We start from the raw sequence: 21,526 nt of genomic DNA on the forward strand, positions 1-21,526 counted from the left end.
GCAAGGCAAAGGCACGCAATATCATGAAGGTACGTTAATGCATAAAGGGATCATGAAGGCGCAAGAAACGCAAGTAGAAGTATCAAGAAGGCGCAACATCGGCGGGGGCATCACAAAGCAATGCAAGATCATGAAGCGCAACGGCGCGAATAACAAGCAAAGCACCAATAAAGAACCAGCAAGCGCAACATATGATCACAAGGCAAGGCGCGCATTACAAGCATCACAAAGGCAAGTAATGGTTAAAGCATTCATAAAGGCATGCAAAGCATCAATAAAGGCGTATGAAGCATCAATATACACATGAAGGCAAGGCAAGTATCACAATGCAAGAAGCATCATGAAGGCAAAGACCATAAAGCGAAGTATCATGGGGCGTAAGTGGATCAGGCACCAAGGTGGCATACATCAAGAAGCGCACGGCCAGATCATGGGGCGCAGCAGCACACGCATCTGGTAAGCGCACACGCGAAGTGATCAGCGGTATGCGCAATGCAAAGGTGCGCAATGCGGTGGCGATCAATGAAGGCGCGTACGCGTAAAGTATCATGAAGTGCGCGCACGTGCAAAGTATCATGAAGGTGCGCATTGCGCAAGGTATCACAGGCGCGCAGCACGCGGGGCGATTACAACACGTAAAGCATCATAAAGCGCACGTATGGGTGATCAATAAAGGTGCAAGGCAGCACGGCGAAGTATCAATGCGTGCGCACGCGCAAGTATCACGGTGCAATGGTGATCACAGCGCGTGCACGGCGAAGTATCAGCGGGGTACACGCAATGATCATGAAGTGCGCACGGCAAAGCATCATAAAGCGTGCGTACGTCCAAAGTATCACGTGCGTACGGCAAAGTATCAAGCGCGCACGCGTAAAGAACAATGCGTGCGCACGTGAAGCATTCGGCGGGGCGGTACGCACGGCAAAGCATCAATAGTGCGACAGGCATATCATATGAAGCGCAAAGGCAGGTATCATGGAAGGCGCAGCGTATCATGGGGCAAAGTATCATGGGGGCGCATACAAGTATCATGGAAGTGGGGGGCATCATGAAGTAAAGCGGATCAGTGATCAAAGGCGTGAAGATCACAAGGCACGGCGACCACAGGCGGCATCAAGCATCATGGTAAGGCACATCACAGCAAGATCAATAAAAGCGCGCACGCGCAAAGGCGTGCGCACGCAAAGAACAAGGTGGCGCAGCAAGACGTGGCAGAAGCATCAGGCGAAGGCGGTGCGCACGCGTGAAGTGACTAAGTAAATGGCATGCGTTAACGGTGAAGACCAAGAAGCGGCACGCGCAAGCATCAAGAAGGCGCATACGCGCAACAAGTGAAGTGTATCATGGGGCACGTGAAGACCATGGAAGGTGGTGCAATTGCTAGTGGCATTCATGGCGCGTGCGCGCACGTAAGTAAAGATCAAGGTGCGCGCACCAAGCAAAGTGTATCACAAGGCGTGCGCGTAACATCATGGTAAGGCATACATGAAGCATCATGGCGCTACGTAAGGCGGCGCAATATCATGAAGGCAAGGTGAAGTGCATCATAAAGCGGGCGCAGGCGTGAAGTATCATGGGGCGGCTGCGTAAAGGGTCTGAAGTAAAGCGCGCGCGCGTGCGCGTATCATGGGGGCGCGTGCGCGTAGAAGCATGGGGCGCGTGCGTGAAGTATCATGGGGGTGCGCGAAGCATTGTAAAAAGAAGTATCATAAAGGTGGGGGTGATCATGGGGCGTGGGGTATCATGGTGCGCACGGCGATTGTTAAAGTGCACGGTGATCATAAAGTGTGCACGGTGATCATGGGGGCGTATCGCGTACATTATGGGGGCGGCGTACGCGTGGCGTGCGTGCACGTGGGCATCATGGGGCGTGCGCGTACGCGTGGGGGCGCAATCATGGCGCAAAAGCGGCACGCGTTAAAGGGATCATGAAGTGCGTGCACGTGCAATATCTATGAAGGTGCGTACTGCGTGAAGGATTATGGTGCGCGTGCGCGTAAAGGTGCGCGTGTTATCATGGCATATCATGGGGGCGTGGGGGCATTGTTAAAGTGGGGCATCATGGGGGCGTGCGCACGGTATCAAGGCGTGCGCATTGGCGATCATGGGGGTGCACGTAAGCATCAAGGCGCATGTGAAGCGTGCGCACGTGAAGGAACACAAAAGGCACGTGAAGTATCAGAAGCGATCATGGGGCCACCGTGAAGTATCATGAAGTAAAAAGCACGTAAAGTATCACAAGGCGTTGCTGCACAAGTAGCATCAGTGCGTGCACGCGTGAAGGTCACAAAAGCGCGCGCATTATTATCACGCGGTGTAAATGGGCATCATAGCGCGATGTGGTAGAAGTATCATGGGGGCGCATGCGAAGCGCGTGCGCATCGCGCAAGGATCATGGGGCAAAACGGCTATCATGGGGGGCGCGTGGCATTATATCAAGGGTGGCGGCAGGCATGCGTGAAGCATCATAAAGGTGCAAGGCGCGCAGCAATGCGCAAGCAATCAAGAAGGCACGCAAGATCAGCAATGCGCAGCACGCGCGGGGCATCAGCAAAGGCAAGGCACGCGCAAGTATCATGAAGGCACAAGAACATAAAGGACGCAAAGGATCATGAAGGTAAAAGATTGGCGAAGTATCATGGCAGGCAAAACATGAAGTGATTAGCGGCGCGCAATGCAAGATCAAGAAGGTGCATTATTATCAATAGGTGTACACACATCATGGCGTGCATTTACATCATGAAGGCAAGATCACGGTACAACGATGAAGTGCACGCAATGTATCAGCAAGGTGTTATCGCATGATCACAAAGGTACAAAGTACACGCGAAGCGTATCATAGGCGGCAACGTAGAAGATCAAGGCACGCGCAATATCAAGGCACGATACAAGATCATAAAGCGCAACGCGCAAGGACCATGGGGTGCAAGCGATCAGCGGGGGGCAAGAAGTGGGGCGTATTATCAATGCAGAAGTGATTAAGAAGTGGACCATGCAACAAGTGATCATGGGGCATCAGTAGCGCACGCAAGACCATAAAGCATCATGCGCGCGTGACGTGCTGGGCATTCAAGGTATGCAACACGCAACCAGCTGAAGGCACATTATGAAGTATCAATGGGTACAGCATCAAGAAGCACCATAAAGCAAGACATAAAGATCAATAAATGCTGCGAAGATCCAACATACGCTACACAAAGATTAATATGCGCCACAAGAAGATCAATGCGTGAAGATCAGAACGAAGGTAAAGGGTCATGAAGTATCATAAAGGCACAAGCAAGTATCAAGTGGGTGGCAATGTGGTATAACAAGACAAGTATCAAGTAAAGGCGGCACGGCATATCATAAAAAGGCGCATGATCAAGTGGTGGTGTACATTGTTAAAGTATTTGGTAGTGCGCGACGTATGATCACAAGGTACGCAAAGAACTATGGTGGCACAGGTAAGATCATAAGGTACAGACGGCATTTATAGTATGTGCAGACACATCATGGGGCGCATGCAAGTATCATGAAGTGGCATGCGCAAGGTATGCAGTAATGCGTAATATCAAGGGGTGTACATTATATCATGAAGGTGCATTAAGTATCATGAAAAGTAATGCGCAAAGGTCATGCAGCACACATTATGGGGTGCGCGCACGTGGTATGAATCATAGGTGCCGTTAAAGAGACTATGAAGTAAACACAAAGGACAAGAAGGTGCAGACAAGCATATCAGCAACAGTGTGCACGATCATGAAGTGCATGCAAAGGGTCATAAAGGTGTATACGTAAGTATCATGGTGTGTACGTTAAGCATTGGGCACAAGGCGCATTGGTGGTACAGACATGGGGCATTGGCGAAGTGCGGTGCACGGTCATGGGGCGTACGTAAATGGTTATAAAGGCACGTAAAGTTATCAGCGGGGCACAAAGGTCATAAGCATACAGAAGTAACATGGCAAAAGGTGCACAAGCATCAGTATGTTACTAATATCATAAAAAGACATGACCAGAAGTACAGACAAGAAGGCAAAGGCACGCGCAAGTATCAAGTAAGTGCAATGGCTATCATAAAGGCGCACTATGATCATGAAGGCACGCGTGGGGGCATCAAGGCAAGGCACGCAAAGCATTCATGAAGGTGCATCGTAAAGCATCACAAGGTGCACACAAACAAGCAAAGTGCGCACGGGTAAAGTATCATGAAGCAGACTATGAAGATTCATAATCAAAACGCATCATGAAAGTGATCAAGCGACCAATAGCGCACGTTGGTATTAATCAAGTAAAGGCACGCAAGCATTCAATAAAGGCACGCCACAAAGCATCAATAAAGCGCACGTAAGATCATATGCGCAATGCAAAGATCAATAAAGTCACACATAAAGCATCGCTAAATGCACGCAATAACAATAAAGGCACATTTAAGGCACAAGAAGGCACAAGTAAGAACAATAAATACACATCGTGATCATAAAGGCGCATTATTGCATCATGGGGCACATGAAGATCAGCAATGTCAAGATCATAAATGTACACAAAGAAGATCAATAAAGGCACGTAAGTAATCATGAAGGCATCATAGTGCTTTGACTAATAAATACATATCAAATATCATGCACACACAGCATGCTATGAAGTAACACGCACGTGAAGTGGATCATACACACGTGAAGTAATTATGGCTGATCGTGTATATGGATTGATGTTAAAGCATCATAATATCACATGGTAAAGTAATTGAAGTAAAGTATCAATGCGCAGATCTATCATAAAGAACGTAAGATCAATACGCATTGTGTGGGGGTGGTTGGGGTGGGGTAAGTGTGTATGTGTGTGTGTGTGTGTATGTGTGGGGGTGGCTGGGTGTGTGTGTATGTGTATGGTGTGTATGTGTGGGGGTATTATGTGTGTATGTGTGGGGGTGGTTATGTGTGGGGTATTGGGTGGGGGTGGTTGGGGTGTGTGGGGTGTGGCTATGGGGGCAGGTTGGGTGTGGGGGTGGCTGGGTGGGGGTACATGTGTGCATGTGTAAAGTGGTTGGGGGTGTAAAAAAAGGTCTGGGGGTGGTTGGGGGTAAAAAAGGGGGTCTGGGGTGGTTGGGGGTGTGTGTGTATGTCTAGTGGTGGGGGTGTGTATGTCTAGTGTGGCTAGGTGTGTATGTGTGGGGTATTATGTGTGTGTATGTGTGGGGTGAATGGTATGGGGTGGGGTGTGTGTGTATGTGTGGGGTTTATTGGGTGGGGGTGTGTATGTGTGGGGTGGCTATGTGTGTGTATGTGTGGGGTGTGTGGGGTCACATGTGTGGGGGTGTGTGTGTGGGGGTGTGTGGAGGTATGTATGTGGGGTGCAGAAGGTATGTGCTGTATGTGGTGTGCATGTATGTGTATGTGTGTGTGTGTGTGTGGGGGGTGTATGTATGTGTGGGGGTGTGTATGTGTGTATGTGTGTAGTGTGTATGTATGTGTGGGGGTGTATGTGTGTGTGGGGGTGTATGTGGGGGCGTATGTATGGGGGTATATGTGGGGGGACGTGGAGGTTTGAGCATATGTGATGTGTGCATGTGTGGGGGTGTATGTATGTGTGGGGGTGTGTGTGGGGTGTATGTATGGGGTGTGCATGTGTGGGGTGTATGTATGGGGGTGTGTGCATGTGGGGGTGTGTGTGTGGGGGTGTGTATGTGGCGTGTGGGTGGGGCAGGCATGTGGGGGGGTGTATGTGTTTGGGGGTGTATGTGTGTTATGTGTGTGTGGGGGTGTATGTGTGTGTAGGTGGGAGGTGTGGTGTACACAGGTGGGGGGGTGTGTGGGGGTGTGCGTGTGGGGTGTATGGGGGACAGTATGGTGTGTGGGGTGTATGAGTTTGTGGGGGTGTGGGGTGTATGTATGTGTGGGGGTGTATGTATGTGTGGGGCAGGTATGTGGGGGTGGAGGTGTGTATGGGGGGTGTGGGGGTATGGGGTGGAGGTGTGTGTGTATGTATATGTGTGGGGGTGTGTATGTGGAGGTGTGTGTGGGGGTGGAGGTGTGGAGGTGTGTGGGGGTGGAGGTGTGTGTGGAGGTGTGTGTGGGGGTGGAGGTGTGTGGGGGTGTGGGGGGTATGTGTGTGGGGTGGAGGTGTATGTGGGGTGTATATGTGTGGGGGTGTATGTGTATGTGTGTGGGGGTGTATGTATGTGGGGGTGGGGTGTGTATGTGGGGTGTGTGTGGGGGTGTATGTTTGGGGGTGTATGTGTGTTATGTGTGTGTGGGGGTGTATGTGTGTGTGGGTGTGTGAGGTGGGGTGTATGTGGGTGGGGGTGGGGTGTGTGTGTGGGGTGTATATGTGTGTGTGTATGTGTGGGGGTGTGTATATGTGTGGTGGGGTATGTATGTGTGGGGTGTATATGTGTGGGGTGTATGTGTGGGGTGTGGAGGTGTATGTAGGTGTGTGGGGGTGTGTGGGGGTGTAGCAGGGGGTGGAGGTGTGTGTATGTATGTGGGGGTGTATGTGTGTGGAGGTGTGTGGGGTGGAGGTGTGTGTGGAGGTGTGTGGGGTGGAGGTGTGGAGGTGTGTGTGGTGTGGAGGTGTGTGGGGGTGTATGTGTGTGGGGGTGTGGAGGTGTATGTGGGGGTGTGTATGCATGCATGTGGGGGTGTGTATGCTGTGTGGGTGCATGTGTGGGTGGGTGTGTGTGGGCTGTGTATGTGGGGGTGGGGGTGTGTGTATGTATGTGGGGGTGTGGGGTGTGTGCAGGTATGTGTGGGGGTGTATGTGTGTGGAGGTGTGTGTGTGGGGGTGGGGTGGGGCATGCGGGAAGGGACGTACGTGGGGGCGATGCGGGGGCGCGTTAGGGCGCGTGGGGGCGGTGAAGACGCACGTTGGGGGTGGGGTGCATGCACGCGGTGGCATATGCACGACGTGTGGCGTGCGGCGTAAAGTGTATGGTAGCGGCGATCGCGGTGAAGTGTACAGGTGAAGCGGTCTAGACAATCGTATCAGTGGCGCACGCACGTGCGAAGGCACGTACGTGAAGTGCGTGCGGCGCGTACGTGGGGGCGGAAGGCACGCGCGTGCGAAGCGTGTACAGAAGATAAATGAAGGTGGCAGAAGGCATGCGTGGCGCAGAAGGTGCGTGAAGACACGTGAAAGAAGGTATGCGCGTGAAGCGCATGTGGAAGTGGTGGCGCGCACGTGGGGCACGCAACGCGCGGTGAAGGTGACAAAAGAAGTACGTACGGTGCCAATGCAAGGTAATTACACAGAAGACAGAGGCGTAAAGCGCATGGGGCGTGAAGTGGAAGTATCAGTAAGTATCAGCGCGCAGATAGCATGATCAGAACGCAAGAACATGAAGCACGGTATATCAATGAAGGTACACTATGGTATCAATAAGGCAAAGATGGCAAGTATCATGGAAGGTACACATAAAGTATCATAAAACAGGCGCATTACAAGATTATGCGCACGTATGATCATGGGGGTACATCATGGTCATGGTGCAGACGGCAAGTATCAGCGCATTGCGTGAACGTAAAGTGCATACAGCGCATAAGGCGCGCGGGGCGTAAAGCGCACGCACGTGCAAGAAAGATGGCGCGACGCGTGCGTGAAGGCATGTGAAGTATGGCGCACGCACGTGCAAAGGCATGCACGCGTGGAAGGTACGTGCGGAAGCACACGTGTATGGGGGTGACGCATGAAGTGAAGTATGACATGCAAGGTACGTGGGGGCGCGTATAAAGTGTGGTATCATATATCATAGTGCGTACGTGCAAGCATTAAGGCGTGCACGCGCAAGGGTCATAAAGTGCGCGCACGGGCGAAGTATCGATGAAGGCACGGCAAAGTTATCATGGAAGGCGCGCACGGCAATATCATGAAGATCATAAAGGTGCGTACCACAAGATCATGGGGATCGTGCGCACGGCAAGCATCGTTAGTACGTTATCAACAAGACCAATAATCAAAGGTGCACGTATCGGTGAAGGCGGTGCTGCGAAGTATCATAAAGTGCGCACGCGTGAAGTATCATGGAAGGTGCAGCTATCATGAAGGCAAGATCATGGGGTGCGTGGTGCTGCCCATGGGCACAGCAATGATTAATGGGGGTGAAGTATCAATAAAGGTGGTGCGGTGAAGCATTAAGAAGGTGCATCATGATCATGAAGGCAGACAAGCGATCAATGCGCGCGGCACGTGCGGCAATCATGGTGGCGCGCACGTGTTAAAGCATTCATAAAGGCACATGGGGCAACAGAAGTACATATGATCAGTGGCGAAGTATCAATGAAGCATTAGCGGCAAGATCATGGTATGCACGCAAGATCAGTGGAAGGCAATGAAATAGTGGCATTTATGAAGGCGGCATTATAAAGATCAATATGCGTACATTAATAATATTTATATAAAAACATATAGGCATTGGCATCAGCATTGGCAAAACACAGCAGCACCATAAATATCATAAACAGTGCGCACGCGGTCATGGGGTGCGCGACAACAACATGGGGCATCGCATATCATAAAGCACAGTTATCATGGCACATCATAAATGCAAGCATCATAAACAGCGATCATAAAGGCGCATATCAATAGTACGCGAAGCATCACGAAGCGTGCGTAAAGTATCATAACGCACGGCGATCATGGCAAACACGCGGGGCGCATTGGTGCGCGTGCAGACAAGCATTTGGCGCAGACGCATCGTGCGCGTAAAGGACAGGCGGCAACGCATGGAAGGCGCATGTGTAAAGGTGGATGCGGGGTGCAAAGCATGCGTGGAAGTGATGCGTACGCACGTGTGATGCGAAGTGCGGATAAGGCACGGTACGCGCAGCACGTACGTGCGGGGGTGGCGTGGCGTGGTGCACGTGGGGCGAAGGTGCATTGGCACGCGGGGGTACATGCGTGGGGGCGTGTGAAGTACGTGGCGTATGCGTGGGGGTGTGCAGCATGGGGGCGTATGTGCAAGGTAAAGGTGTGCAGCACGTATGTGTAAAGGGCGCGTGGGGGCATGGTGCGGCATAAAGCAGTGTGGGGGGGTGTGGGGGTGTGTGTATGTATGTGTGGGGTGTGTATGTGTGGGGGTGTGTGTGTGGGGGGGTGTATGTATGTGTGGGGGGGTGTATGTATGTGTGGGGGGGTGTATGTATGTGTGGGGGTGTATGTGTGGGGGGGGGTGTGTATGTATGTGTGGGGGGGTGTATGTGTGTGTGGGGGTGTGTGTGTGTGGGGGGGTGTATGTATGTGTGGGGGGGTGTATGTGTGTGTGGGGGGTGTATGTGTGTTTGGGGGTGTGTATGGGTGGGTGGGGGTGTGTATGTATGTGTGGGGTGTGTGAGGTGTATGTATGTGTGGGAGTGTGTATGTATGTGTGGGGGTGTGTATGTATGTGTGGGGGGGTGTGTGGGGGTGTATGGGTGTGTGGGGGGGGTGTGTGGGGGTGTGTGTGTGGGGGGGTGTGGGGGTGTGTGGAGGTGTGTGGGGGTGTATGTATGTGTGTGGGGGTGTATGTATGTGTGTGGGGGTGTATGTATGTGTGTGGGGGTGTGGAGGTGTGTATATGTGTGTGGGGGTGTATGTATGTGTGTGGGGGTGTGGAGGTGTGTATGTGTGTGTGGGTGTGTGTGGGGGGGGTGTGTGTATGTGTGGGGGGGTGTATGTATGTGTGGGGGGGTGTATGGGTGTGTGGGGGTGTATGTATGTGTGGGTGTGTATGTGTGTGGGGGTGTGTGTGGGGGGTGTATGTATGTATGTGTGGGGGTGTATGTGTGTGGGGGTGTATGTGTGTGGGGGGTGTGGAGGTGTGTGGGGGGGGGTGTATGTGTGTGGGGTGTGTGTGGGGGTGTGTATGTATGTGTGGGGGTGTGTTTGTATGTGTTGGGGTGTGTGGAGGTGTGTATGTATGTGTGGGTGGGGGGGTGTGGGGTGTGTGTGTGTGGGGGTGTGTGTATGTGTGTGGGGGGGGTGTATGTATGTGTGTGTGTGTGTGGGGGGGTGTGTGGGGTGTGTGTGTGTGTGGGGGGGGGGTGTATGTGTTGGGGGGGTGTATGTGTGTTGGGGGGTGTGTGTGTGGGGGTGTGTGTGTGTATGTATGTGTGGGGGTGTGTGTGTGGGGGGTGTATGTGTGTGTGGGGTGTGTGAGGGTGTGTATGTATGTGGGGGTGTGTGTGTGAGGGTGTGTATGTGTGTGTGGGGGTGTGTGTGTGTGTGTCTGTGTATGTGTGTGTGGGGGGTGTGTGTATGTGTTGGGGGGGTGTATGTGTGTTGGGGGGGGTGTGTGTGGGGGTGTGTGTGTGTATGTATGTGTGGGGGTGTGTGTGTGGGGGGTGTATGTGTGTGTGGGGTGTGTGAGGGTGTGTATGTATGTGGGGGTGTGTGTGTGAGGGTGTGTATGTGTGTGGGGGTGTGTGTGTGTGTCTGTGTATGTGTGTGTGGGGGTGTGTATGTATGTGTGGGGGTGTGTGTGTGTGTGGGGGTGTGTGGAGGTGTGTGTGGGGGGTTTGTGTGGGGGTGTGTGTGTGGGGTGGTGTATGTGGGTGTGGGGGGTGTATGTGTGGGGGTGTGTGTGTGTGTGTGGGGGTCTGTGGAGGTGTGTATGTGTGGGGGGGGTGTGTGGCGGGGTGTGTGGGTGTGTGTATGTATGTGTGGGGGTGTGTGGAGGTGTGTGTGGGGGGGTTTGTGTGGGGGTGTGTGTGTGGGGTGGTGTATGTGGGTGTGGGGGGTGTATGTGTGGGGGGGTGTTTGTGTGTGGGGGGGTGTGTGTGTATGTGTGTGTGGGGGTGTATGTGTGTGTGGGGGGGTGTATGGGTGTGTGGGGGTGTATGTATGTGTGGGTGTGTATGTGTGTGGGGGTGTGTGTGGGGGGTGTATGTATGTATGTGTGGGGGTGTATGTGTGTGGGGGGTGTGGAGGTGTGTGGGGGGGGTGTATGTGTGTGGGGTGTGTGTGGGGGTGTGTATGTATGTGTGGGGGTGTGTTTGTATGTGTTGGGGTGTGTGGAGGTGTGTATGTATGTGTGGGTGGGGGGGTGTGGGGTGTGTGTGTGGGGGTGTGTGTATGTGTGTGGGGGTGTGTGTATGTGTGTGGGGGGGTGTATGTATGTGTGTGTGTGTGTGTGGGGGGTGTGTGGGGTGTGTGTGTGTGTGGGGGGGTGTGTGTATGTGTTGGGGGGGTGTATGTGTGTTGGGGGGTGTGTGTGGGGGTGTGTGTGTGTATGTATGTGTGGGGGTGTGTGTGTGGGGGGTGTATGTGTGTGTGGGGTGTGTGAGGGTGTGTATGTATGTGGGGGTGTGTATGTGTGTGTGGGGGTGTGTATGTGTGTGTGTGTGTCTGTGTATGTGTGTGTGGGGGGTGTGTGTATGTGTTGGGGGGGTGTATGTGTGTTGGGGGGGGTGTGTGTGGGGTGTGTGAGGGTTGTGTATGTATGTGGGGGTGTGTGTGTGAGGGTGTGTATGTGTGTGTGGGGGTGTGTGTGTGTGTCTGTGTATGTGTGTGTGGGGGTGTGTATGTATGTGTGGGTGTGTGTGTGTGTGTGGGGGTGTGTGGAGGTGTGTGTGGGGGGGTTTGTGTGGGGGTGTGTGTGTGGGGTGGTGTATGTGGGTGTGGGGGGGTGTATGTGTGGGGGTTGTGTGTGTGTGTGGGGGTCTGTGGAGGTGTGTATGTGTGGGGGGGGTGTGTGGCGGGGGTGTGGGTGTGTGTATGTATGTGTGGGGGTGTGTGGAGGTGTGTGTGGGGGGGTTTGTGTGGGGGTGTGTGTGTGGGGTGGTGTATGTGGGTGTGGGGGGTGTATGTGTGGGGGGGTGTTTGTGTGTGGGGGGTGTGTGTGTGTGTGTGGGGGTGTATGTGTGTGTGGGGGGGTGTATGGGTGTGTGGGGGTGTATGTATGTGTGGGTGTGTATGTGTGTGGGGGTGTGTGTGGGGGGTGTATGTATGTATGTGTGGGGGTGTATGTGTGTGGGGGGTGTGGAGGTGTGTGGGGGGGGTGTATGTGTGTGGGGTGTGTGTGGGGGTGTGTATGTATGTGTGGGGGTGTGTTTGTATGTGTGGGTGTGTGGAGGTGTGTATGTATGTGTGGGTGGGGGGGTGTGGGGTGTGTGTGTGGGGGTGTGTGTATGTGTGTGGGGGTGTGTGTGTGTGTGTGGGGGGGTGTATGTATGTGTGTGTGTGTGTGTGGGGGGTGTGTGGGGTGTGTGTGTGTGTGGGGGGGTGTGTGTATGTGTTGGGGGGGTGTATGTGTGTTGGGGGGTGTGTGTGGGGGTGTGTGTGTGTATGTATGTGTGGGGGTGTGTGTGTGGGGGGTGTATGTGTGTGTGGGGTGTGTGAGGGTGTGTATGTATGTGGGGGTGTGTATGTGTGTGTGGGGGTGTGTATGTGTGTGTGTGTGTCTGTGTATGTGTGTGTGGGGGGTGTGTGTATGTGTTGGGGGGGTGTATGTGTGTTGGGGGGGGTGTGTGTGGGGTGTGTGAGGGTGTGTATGTATGTGGGGGTGTGTGTGTGAGGGTGTGTATGTGTGTGTGGGGGTGTGTGTGTGTGTCTGTGTATGTGTGGTGGGGGTGTGTATGTATGTGTGGGGGTGTGTGTGTGTGTGGGGGTGTGTGGAGGTGTGTGTGGGGGGGGTTTGTGTGGGGGTGTGTGTGTGGGGGTGGTGTATGTGGGTGTGGGGGGTGTATGTGTGGGGGTGTGTGTGTGTGTGTGGGGTCTGTGGAGGTGTGTATGTGTGGGGGGGTGTGTGGCGGGGTGTGTGGGTGTGTGTATGTATGTGTGGGGGTGTGTGGAGGTGTGTGTGGGGGGGTTTGTGTGGGGGTGTGTGTGTGGGGTGGTGTATGTGGGTGTGGGGGGTGTATGTGTGGGGGGGTGTTTGTGTGTGGGGGGGTGTGTGTGTATGTGTGTGTGGGGGTGTATGTGTGTGTGGGGGTGTATGTGTGTGTGGGGGGGTGTATGTTTGTGGGGGTGTATGTATGTGTGGGGGTGTGTGTGGGGGTGTGTATGTGTGTGGTGTGGGGGTGTGTGTGGGGGGGTGTATGTGTGGGTGTGTGTGTGTGGGGGGTGTATGTGTGTGTGGGGGTGTGTGTGTGTGTGTGGGGGTGTATGTGTGTGTGTGTGGGGGTGTGTGTGTGTGTGTGTGGGTGTGTGTATGTGTGGGGGAGTGTGTGTGGGGGGGGTGTATGTGTGTGTGGGGGTGTGTGTATGTGTGTGTGTGGGTGTATGTGTGTGTGTGTGTGGGGGTGTATGTGTGTGTGTGTGGGTGTGTGTGTGTGTGGGGTGTATGTGTGTGGGGGTATGTGTGTGTGGGGGTGTATGTGTGTGTGGGGTGTATGTGTGTGTGGGGGGTGTATGTTTGTGGGGGTGTATGTATGTGTGGGGGTGTGTGTGGGGGTGTGTATGTGTGTGGTGTGGGGGTGTGTGTGGGGGGTGTATGTGTGGGTGTGTGTGTGTGGGGGGTGTATGTGTGTGGGGGTGTGTGTGTGTGTGTGGGGGTGTATGTGTGTGTGTGTGGGGGTGTGTGTGTGTGTGTGTGGGTGTGTGTATGTGTGGGGGGTGTGTGTGGGGGGGGTGTATGTGTGTGTGGGGGTGTGTGTATGTGTGTGTGGGGGTGTATGTGTGTGTGTGTGTGGGGGTGTATGTGTGTGTGTGTGGGTGTGTGTGTGTGTGGGGGTGTATGTGTGTGGGGGTGTGTGTGTGTGGGGGGGTGTATGTATGTGTGGGGGGGTGTGTGGAGGTGTGTATGTGTGTGTGTGGGGGTGGGTGGGTGTATGTATGTGTGGGGGTGTATGTATGTGTGTGTGGGGGGTGTATGTGTGTGTGGGGGTGCATGTATGTGTGTGGGGGGGGTGTATGTGTGTGGGGGTGTGGGGGGTGTATGTGTGGGGGGGTGTATGTAGGTGTGGGGGGGTGTATGTGTGGGGGGGTGTGTGTGTGTGGGGGGGGTGTGTGTGTGTGGGGTGTGTGGGTGTATGTGTGTGTGGGGGGGGTGTATGTGTGTGTGTGGGGGTGTGTGTGTGTGGGGGTGTATGTGTGTGTGGGGTGTGTGGTGGGGGGGTGTGTGGGTGTGTGTGTATGTATGTGTGGGGGTGTGTATGTATGTGTGGGGGTGTGTATGTGTGTGTGGGGGTGTGTGTGTGTGGGGGTGTGTGGGAGGTGTGTATGTGTGGGGGGGGGTGTGTGGCGGGGTGTGTGGGTGTGTGTGTATGTATGTGTGGGGGTGTGTGGAGGTGTGTGTGGGGGGGTTTGTGTGGGGGTGTGTGTGTGGGGTGGTGTATGTGGGTGTGGGGGGTGTATGTGTGGGGGGGTGTTTGTGTGTGGGGGGGTGTGTGTGTATGTGTGTGTGGGGGGTGTTGTTTGTGGGGGTGTATGTATGTGTGGGGGTGTGTGTGGGGTGTGTATGTGTGTGTGGGGGGGGTGTGGGGGTGTGTGGGGGGGTGTATGTGTGGGTGTGTGTGGGGGGTGTATGTGTGTGTGGGGGGTGTGGGGGGGTGTGTGGAGGTGTGTATGTGTGTGTGTGGGGGTGGGTGGGTGTATGTATGTGTGGGGGGTGTATGTATGTGTGTGTGGGGGGTGTATGTGTGTGTGGGGGTGCATGTATGTGTGGGGGGGGTGTATGTGTGTGGGGGGGGTGTATGTGTGTGGGGGTGTGGGGGGTGTATGTGTGGGGGGGTGTATGTAGGTGTGGGGGGGTGTATGTGTGGGGGGGGTGTGTGTGTGGGGGGTGTGTGGGTGTATGTGTGTGTGGGGGGGGGTGTATGTGTGTGTGTGGGGGTGTGTGTGTGTGGGGGTGTATGTGTGTGTGGGGTGTGTGTGTGGGGGGGTGTGTGGGTGTGTGTGTATGTATGTGTGGGGGTGTGTATGTATGTGTGGGGGTGTGTATGTGTGTGTGGGGGTGTGTATGTATGTGTGGGGGTGTGTATGTGTGTGTGGGGGTGTGTGTGTGTGGGGGTGTGTGGAGGTGTGTGTATGTATGTGTGGGGGTGTGTGGAGGTGTGTGTGGGGGGGTTTGTGTGGGGGTGTGTGTGTGGGGTGGTGTATGTGGGTGTGGGGGGTGTATGTGTGGGGGGGTGTTTGTGTGTGGGGGGTGTGTGTGTATGTGTGTGTGGGGGGTGTATGTTTGTGGGGGTGTATGTATGTGTGGGGGTGTGTGTGGGGGTGTGTATGTGTGTGTGGGGGGGTGTGGGGTGTGTGGGTGGGGTGTATGTGTGGGTGTGGTGGGGGGTGTATGTGTGTGTGGGGGGTGTGGGGGGGTGTGTGGAGGTGTGTATGTGTGTGTGTGGGGGTGGGTGGGTGTATGTATGTGTGGGGGGTGTATGTATGTGTGTGTGGGGGGTGTATGTGTGTGTGGGGGTGCATGTATGTGTGTGGGGGTGGGTGTATGTGTGTGGGGGGGGTGTATGTGTGTGGGGGTGTGGGGGGTGTATGTGTGGGGGGTGTATGTAGGTGTGGGGGGGTATGTGTGGGGGGGGGGTGTATGTAGGTGTGGGGGGTATGTGTGGGGGGGGTGTGTGTGTGGGGGTGTGTGGGTGTATGTGTGTGTGGGGGGGGTGTATGTGTGTGTGTGGGGGTGTGTGTGTGTGGGGGTGTGTGTGGGTGTGTGTGTATGTATGTGTGGGGGTGTGTATGTATGTGTGGGGGTGTGTATGTGTGTGTGGGGGTGTGTATGTATGTGTGGGGGTGTGTATGTGTGTGTGGGGGTGTGTGTGTGTGGGGGTGTGTGGAGGTGTGTGTATGTATGTGTGGGGGTGTGTGGAGGTGTGTGTGGGGGGTTTGTGTGGGGGTGTGTGTGTGGGGTGGTGTATGTGGGTGTGGGGGGTGTATGTGTGGGGGGTGTTTGTGTGTGGGGGGGTGTGTGTGTATGTGTGTGTGGGGGTGTATGTATGTGTGGGGGTGTGTGGGGGGTGTGTATGTGTGTGTGAGGGGTGTGTGGGTGTATGTGTGTGTGGGGGGGGTGTATGTGTGTGTGTGGGGGTGTGTGTGTGTGGGGGTGTATGTGTGTGTGGGGTGTGTGTGTGGGGGGGTGTGTGGTGTGTGTGTATGTATGTGTGGGGGTGTGTATGTATGTGTGGGGGTGTGTATGTGTGTGTGGGGGTGTGTATGTATGTGTGGGGTGTGTATGTGTGTGTGGGGGTGTGTGTGTGTGGGGGTGTGTGGAGGTGTGTGTATGTATGGTGTGGGGGTGTGTGGAGGTGTGTGTGGGGGGTTGTGTGGGGGTGTGTGTGTGGGGTGGTGTATGTGGGTGTGGGGGGTGTATGTGTGGGGGTGTATTGTGTGTGGGGGGGTGTGTGTGTATGTGTGTGTGGGGGGTGTATGTTTGGGGGTGTATGTAGTGTGGGGGTGTGTGTGGGGGTGTGTATGTGTGTGTGGGGGGGGTGTGGGGGTGTGTGGGGGGGGTGTATGTGTGGGTGTGTGTGTGTGGGGGGTGTATGTGTGTGTGGGGGTGTGTGTGTGTGTGTGGGGGTGTATGTGTGTGTTGTATGTGTGTGTGTGTGGGGGTGTATGTGTGTGTGTGTGGGGGTGTGTGTGGGTGTGTGTGTGTGTGGGGGGTGTGTGTGGGGGGGTGTATGTGTGTGTGGGGGTGTGTGTATGTGTGTGTGGGGGTGTATGTGTGGGGGTGTGTGTGTGTGGGGTGTATGTGTGTGGGGGTGTGTGTGTGTGGGGGTGTGTGTGTGTGGGGGGGTGTATGTAGGTGTGGGGGGGTGGTGTGGAGGTGTGTATGTGTGTGTGTGGGGGTGTATGTGTGGGGGTGGGTGGGTGTATGTATGTGTGGGGGTGTATGTATGTGTGTGTGGGGGTGTATGTGTGTGTGGGGGTGCATGTATGTGTGTGGGGGGGGTGTATGTGTGTGGGGGTGTGGGGGGTGTATGTGTGGGGGGGGTGTATGATGTGTGGGGGGGGTGTATGTGTGGGGTGTGTGGGGGGTGTGTGGGTGTATGTGTGTGTGGGGGGGGTGTATGTGTGTGTGGGGGGGGTGTATGTGTGTGTGGGGTATGGAGGTGTGTGTGTGGGGGTGTGTATGTGTGTGGGGGTGTATGTATGTGTGGGGGGGTGGGGGGGGTCTATGTGTGTTTGGGGGTGTGTGTGTGTGTTTGGGTGGGGTGGGGGGTTGTGTGGGGGGGGTGGGTGTGTCTATATATGTGTGTTGGTGTATGTATGTTTGGTGGTGTGTGTTTATGTATGTATGTATGTTTGGTGGTGTATGTGTGTGTATGTATGTATGTTTGGTGGTGGGGGTGTGCATGTTTTGGGGTGGGTGTGGTTGTGTGGGGTCGGGGTGTGTGGTTGTGGGTGGGGGGTTGTGTGTGTGCGTGTAATGTATGTGTGTGTGTGGTTGGGTGGGGTCGGGGTGTGGGGTTGTGTGTGTATGTTTGTATATTTGGGTGTGTGTGTGTGGTATGTATGTATGTATGTATGTATGTATGTATGTATGTATGTATGTGTATATATATATATATATATATATATATATATATATATATATATATATATATATATATAGTGAAATTTGTATTTTATGTAGTGAAATTAAGTTAGCAAACCATTTCCATTAGTGTATGAGGTGACAATTGATGCAAACCTTGAATTATGTTCTCTTGATGAACGTTGTTCCACTCTTTATATCCAAATATTGTTTTTCATGCAGGCGTTCTGAAGCTCGTCAGAAAGCTCTGACAGTGGAGAAGGACAGGGCAAAAAATGTTGCAAGCCTTCCTCTCCTTGCTCCTAATCCCATAGAGGTATAGGTCTCTCTCAGAATGATCTCGAATAATGTGTTTGGGGTCTGGCAGGGTTGTTTTTTTTTGTTTTTTTTAAAGTGAAGGTTGGTGTTGGGATTGAGACTTGGTTTAACCACTTTTCAGTACTGTGTATATCTTTATTGAAATGGTTTAACTAAAGAGAAAAAGTATCAGAAAATATCAGTATTTGAAGCTTGCTTTAACTTTGCGGTCTATTTCTCTCTGACAGAATATTGGAATTCAGATGCTGCCACCACCAAAGATGGCCAACCTAGAACATTATTCCATCACACATTACCATGTACCAGAAACAGTGGTACACAGAGAGACAAACTTTGAACAGGTATGTACAAATAGTATGAATTATATTAATATTCCTCTTGACCCCCCCCCCCCAAAAAAAAAAAAAAAAAAACCTAACAAAACTGTTTAAGTAGCCTTCATATGCATACAACTACTCACACACACACACACACACACACACACACACACACACACACCAAAGCCATGAGAAAAAGACTCATCAGGGCAAATTTCATAAAGGTTTTTCCTTCCTGAGCACTTTTGTGTGCATTTTATGGATTTTGGCTGTTGAACATGAAAATTAACATTTGCCTAGAACATACCATTTTATAGCTATATTTGTGCAACATGTGCAGTCAGCTTCAAAGCTTGGCAATTACACATTAATTTAATGCAGTTAAATTCAATACTAATAGTCAAATTATTTTAATAATAATAGTTTAAGTTTCTCTAAGTTTGTGATGAATCAGTTCTGAAATAATTTTTGTTTTTTGGGAACATGCAGATGCTGTAATACTGGGAGGATAAATCCCATTGTACTCGACTTAAAATTCTTTACTTTATATTACTGTCCTGGTAGTAATATAAAACTGGTGGCTCTTATTACTAGCCTGGGTGAATTACTGGTGATTATATCCCTGCAGCCCAATGCTCAGCAGACAGCAGTGCTGGAAGCTCAACGATTGGAGCATCTGAAGAGCGAAGAAGCGTTTGATAGGAAGTTGCAGCTTGAGAAGGCACAGCTTAGAGGTGACCATGCCCTTCGCAAAGAAAAAGTCATTCAGGTGGGGGTTATGCATGTGTATATGAATCTTTTTGGTATCCTGCACTTAATGGTAGTCCTGTAGTCAATCCAGGTGTGCACAGGCTGTTCTGTCGGGTGTTACAGTCTGGAATCCACCAGTAGCTGGCGCTTGGCTTCTCTGGTGTTGTCAGTGCCTTTCTTTGCCCCGCTCTTGTGTTGTCATGTGTATACCCAACTTATCCACAATGATGCCTGACAGGAGCTTCCATGTTGTGCAGAGGCAAGTTTTTGGCCTGTAATTGACTTGAACTGCCCCTTTATGGGGGTCCTTCAGGATCAGCATTGTTTGGCCTTCAGTTAACCATTCAGGGTCGGAGTTCCATCTGTTAGCAGCTGGTTCATTTGTTCTACCAGATGCTCATGAAGTGCAGTTGGCTTCTTCAGCCAGTAGGTGCGGACCATGTCAGGGCCTGTAGCTGTCCAGCTCTTCATTCTTGACACCCTTATGTTGGATGTCTGCTAGCGTGATGGTTAATGGATGCTGTTCAGGGAGGTTGTTGTGGTCTGCTCTCAGGTTCAGTAACCACTGGGCATTGTTGTGTGATGCCTCCTTTCCCCATATGCTTTTCCAGTATTATCCAGTTTCTGCCTTTGGTTGGTTTGTTCACATGCTATTACACCCTGCCACCAAGAGTGCACTTTGTATGCATCATGGGAGAATGTCCTGTTTATGCTCATAATATAAATAAAATATATTGCTTGCCTTTCGAGGACACTTTACTGTATGAGAGCAAATGAAAGCATGATGAGAGTTGAGAAGAGAATAACACAGGGTAAAACACTAATAATAAAATGATGCAGTGCAGTAATAAAAGAGAAATTAAATTATAGGTTAAAACGTGGTATGATGAAACGCCAATAAGAAGAAAAGGTTTACAGATTAGGAGAAGCAGTCTGAAAGAACTTTAGAAGCTTTTTGAAGGTGGCTAGTGATGGGCAGAGGTGGAGATGCAAGTTGATGGAGTTCCATATCTTTGGGCCTGCAACAGTAAAAGCTTAATCACCATAAGTGCGCATATTGGCAGGAGGAACAGACAGCAAATGAGCATCAGTAGACTGGCACAACTGTGAGTGATTGTTTCTGGACAGCAGAGCAGAGTGGTAATCAGGAGCCAGACCATGTAAAGATTTAAAAACCAGAATTCTGCACGTATTGGAGCTTCTTCAGAATACTAGCAAGGAGCCCAACCAGGATAGAGTTGCAGTAATCCAGTCTGGTTATAATCATGAATTGGAGTTTTAGCTACAGAATCAGGTAGTGAAGGACACCGTCTGTTGATATTTTTAAGGTGGTAGACGGCAATTTTGATGATGTTATTAAAGGTCTCAAGGAAGAGTTTAGAGTCCACGGTAACAGAGGTTCCAGACCTGAGTCACAGAGAGCGTAATGAAACCCGGGATAGGTTGGGTTGACCAATTTTCTTGAGAGTGCAGAGATGCCATGAAAATGTCTTCAGATTTAGCGAGTGACACCAGTCCAGGTCTCAAGCCTATGCAACAATGTGTTGTGACTGACTCTATCAAGCGCCGTAATACGATCTAGGAGGACAATGATATTCATTATACCAGCATCAGCTCAGATGTTTCTTGAGTTGGGCCAACACTTCATGCTCCAGTATAATGCTGAGGAAAAGTAAGGTTTGATATAGGATGGAGGTCAAGGCCTGACTTATTCAGGACTGGTGTAACAGCAGCTATTTAAATTTGGCAGGACATAACCTGAGCTAAGTGAGGCATTGATGACTGTGGTGATGAGTGGGGAAAGTGAAGGCTGGCAAACTTTAATCAGGTGGGTGGGCAGAGGTTACAAACAATTGCTTTGTAGCCATTGATGAACCTTGTTACAAAACTCTCACTGACCTGTTGAAAAGAGGAAACGTGGTTAACAACTGGAGGGCAAGATGGAATGAGGGCTAAGGGGCCAGCAGAAGTGAGAATTTGAGTAAATGTTGCTAATTTGAAGAAAGCCACAAAGTCATTGCAGACGGCAGTTGAAGGTGTTAAAGGGAAACCTCAAGCAGGCTGCAGCAACTTATTAATTGTAGAAAAGAGGGCTCTTGGATTGCCACAGCAATTAGTGCTATTGGGGGAATGAAAGACAGCCTTCACCTTATGCAAAGCAGTTTTATAGGACAGAATATGTTTATAAGCAACTGGATGAATTGTCAGTTTTCTTACTAAGATGCTTCAGTTGACAGCCTCTTGCTTTCATTAACCTAAGTTCAGAGGTAAACCACGGGGCAGGGTGATGGAAAGTCACAACTTGAGTTTGAAGAGGAGCATGCTGGTTAAATTCAATTGACAGTGTCAGTATAATGACTGACCAAGACCTCAGATAAGTGGCTATGGGATGTGAAACCAGTCGAGGGTGTTCATAGAAGGCAAAGGACTGATATTTATAATATTCCTAAAGGTGATACTACAAGGGGTGTGCATCCTTGTGCAGAGATGGGGATAGATCAGAGATGTGAAAATCAGCAACGTGCATGTTACTGAGGCACAAGGAGTGGTACAAATGAGATCAAGGATGTCTCTCTCCTGGCTTCTGTTTCTTTTTACCTCTTTGGGTTGGCAGCCAAAGCTCTTAATTGTTACTTGGAAGTCTCCAAGGCCTCAGGTATGGACAGCTTGTTGTGCTTCTTGGGTACTTACATCGTCACACCTTTATGCAATTCTCATAGCTCACTAACTTCTCTCCTTGCTGCCCTTATCTTGGCCTCCGACC

The 21,526-nt window shown here is 52.0% G+C and overlaps 1 protein-coding gene across 12 annotated transcripts in view; it reads left to right on the forward strand.

The window, feature by feature from the left end:
• Positions 1 to 21,526, forward strand: part of cep295 (centrosomal protein 295) — a 68,370-nt gene that overhangs the window by 14,000 nt on the left and 32,844 nt on the right. For 11 of the 12 annotated variants that reach the window (XR_014126119.1, XR_014126120.1, XM_081723659.1 and 8 more), the window contains exons 5-7: positions 17,600 to 17,693; positions 17,923 to 18,036; positions 18,641 to 18,781. Coding sequence is in view for 10 of the 12 variants with exons in the window: in XM_081723659.1 (XP_081579785.1) it covers positions 17,600 to 17,693; positions 17,923 to 18,036; positions 18,641 to 18,781 (349 nt within the window). In the remaining 2 variants the exon portion in view is untranslated. The remainder of the gene's footprint in view (positions 1 to 17,599; positions 17,694 to 17,922; positions 18,037 to 18,640; positions 18,782 to 21,526) is intronic. The other variant, XM_081723660.1, reaches the window with a different exon arrangement.

This window comes from Electrophorus electricus, chromosome 11, assembly GCF_041902795.1.
Source record: "Electrophorus electricus isolate QZ-2024a chromosome 11, ASM4190279v1, whole genome shotgun sequence".
NCBI lineage: Eukaryota > Metazoa > Chordata > Actinopteri > Gymnotiformes > Gymnotidae > Electrophorus > Electrophorus electricus.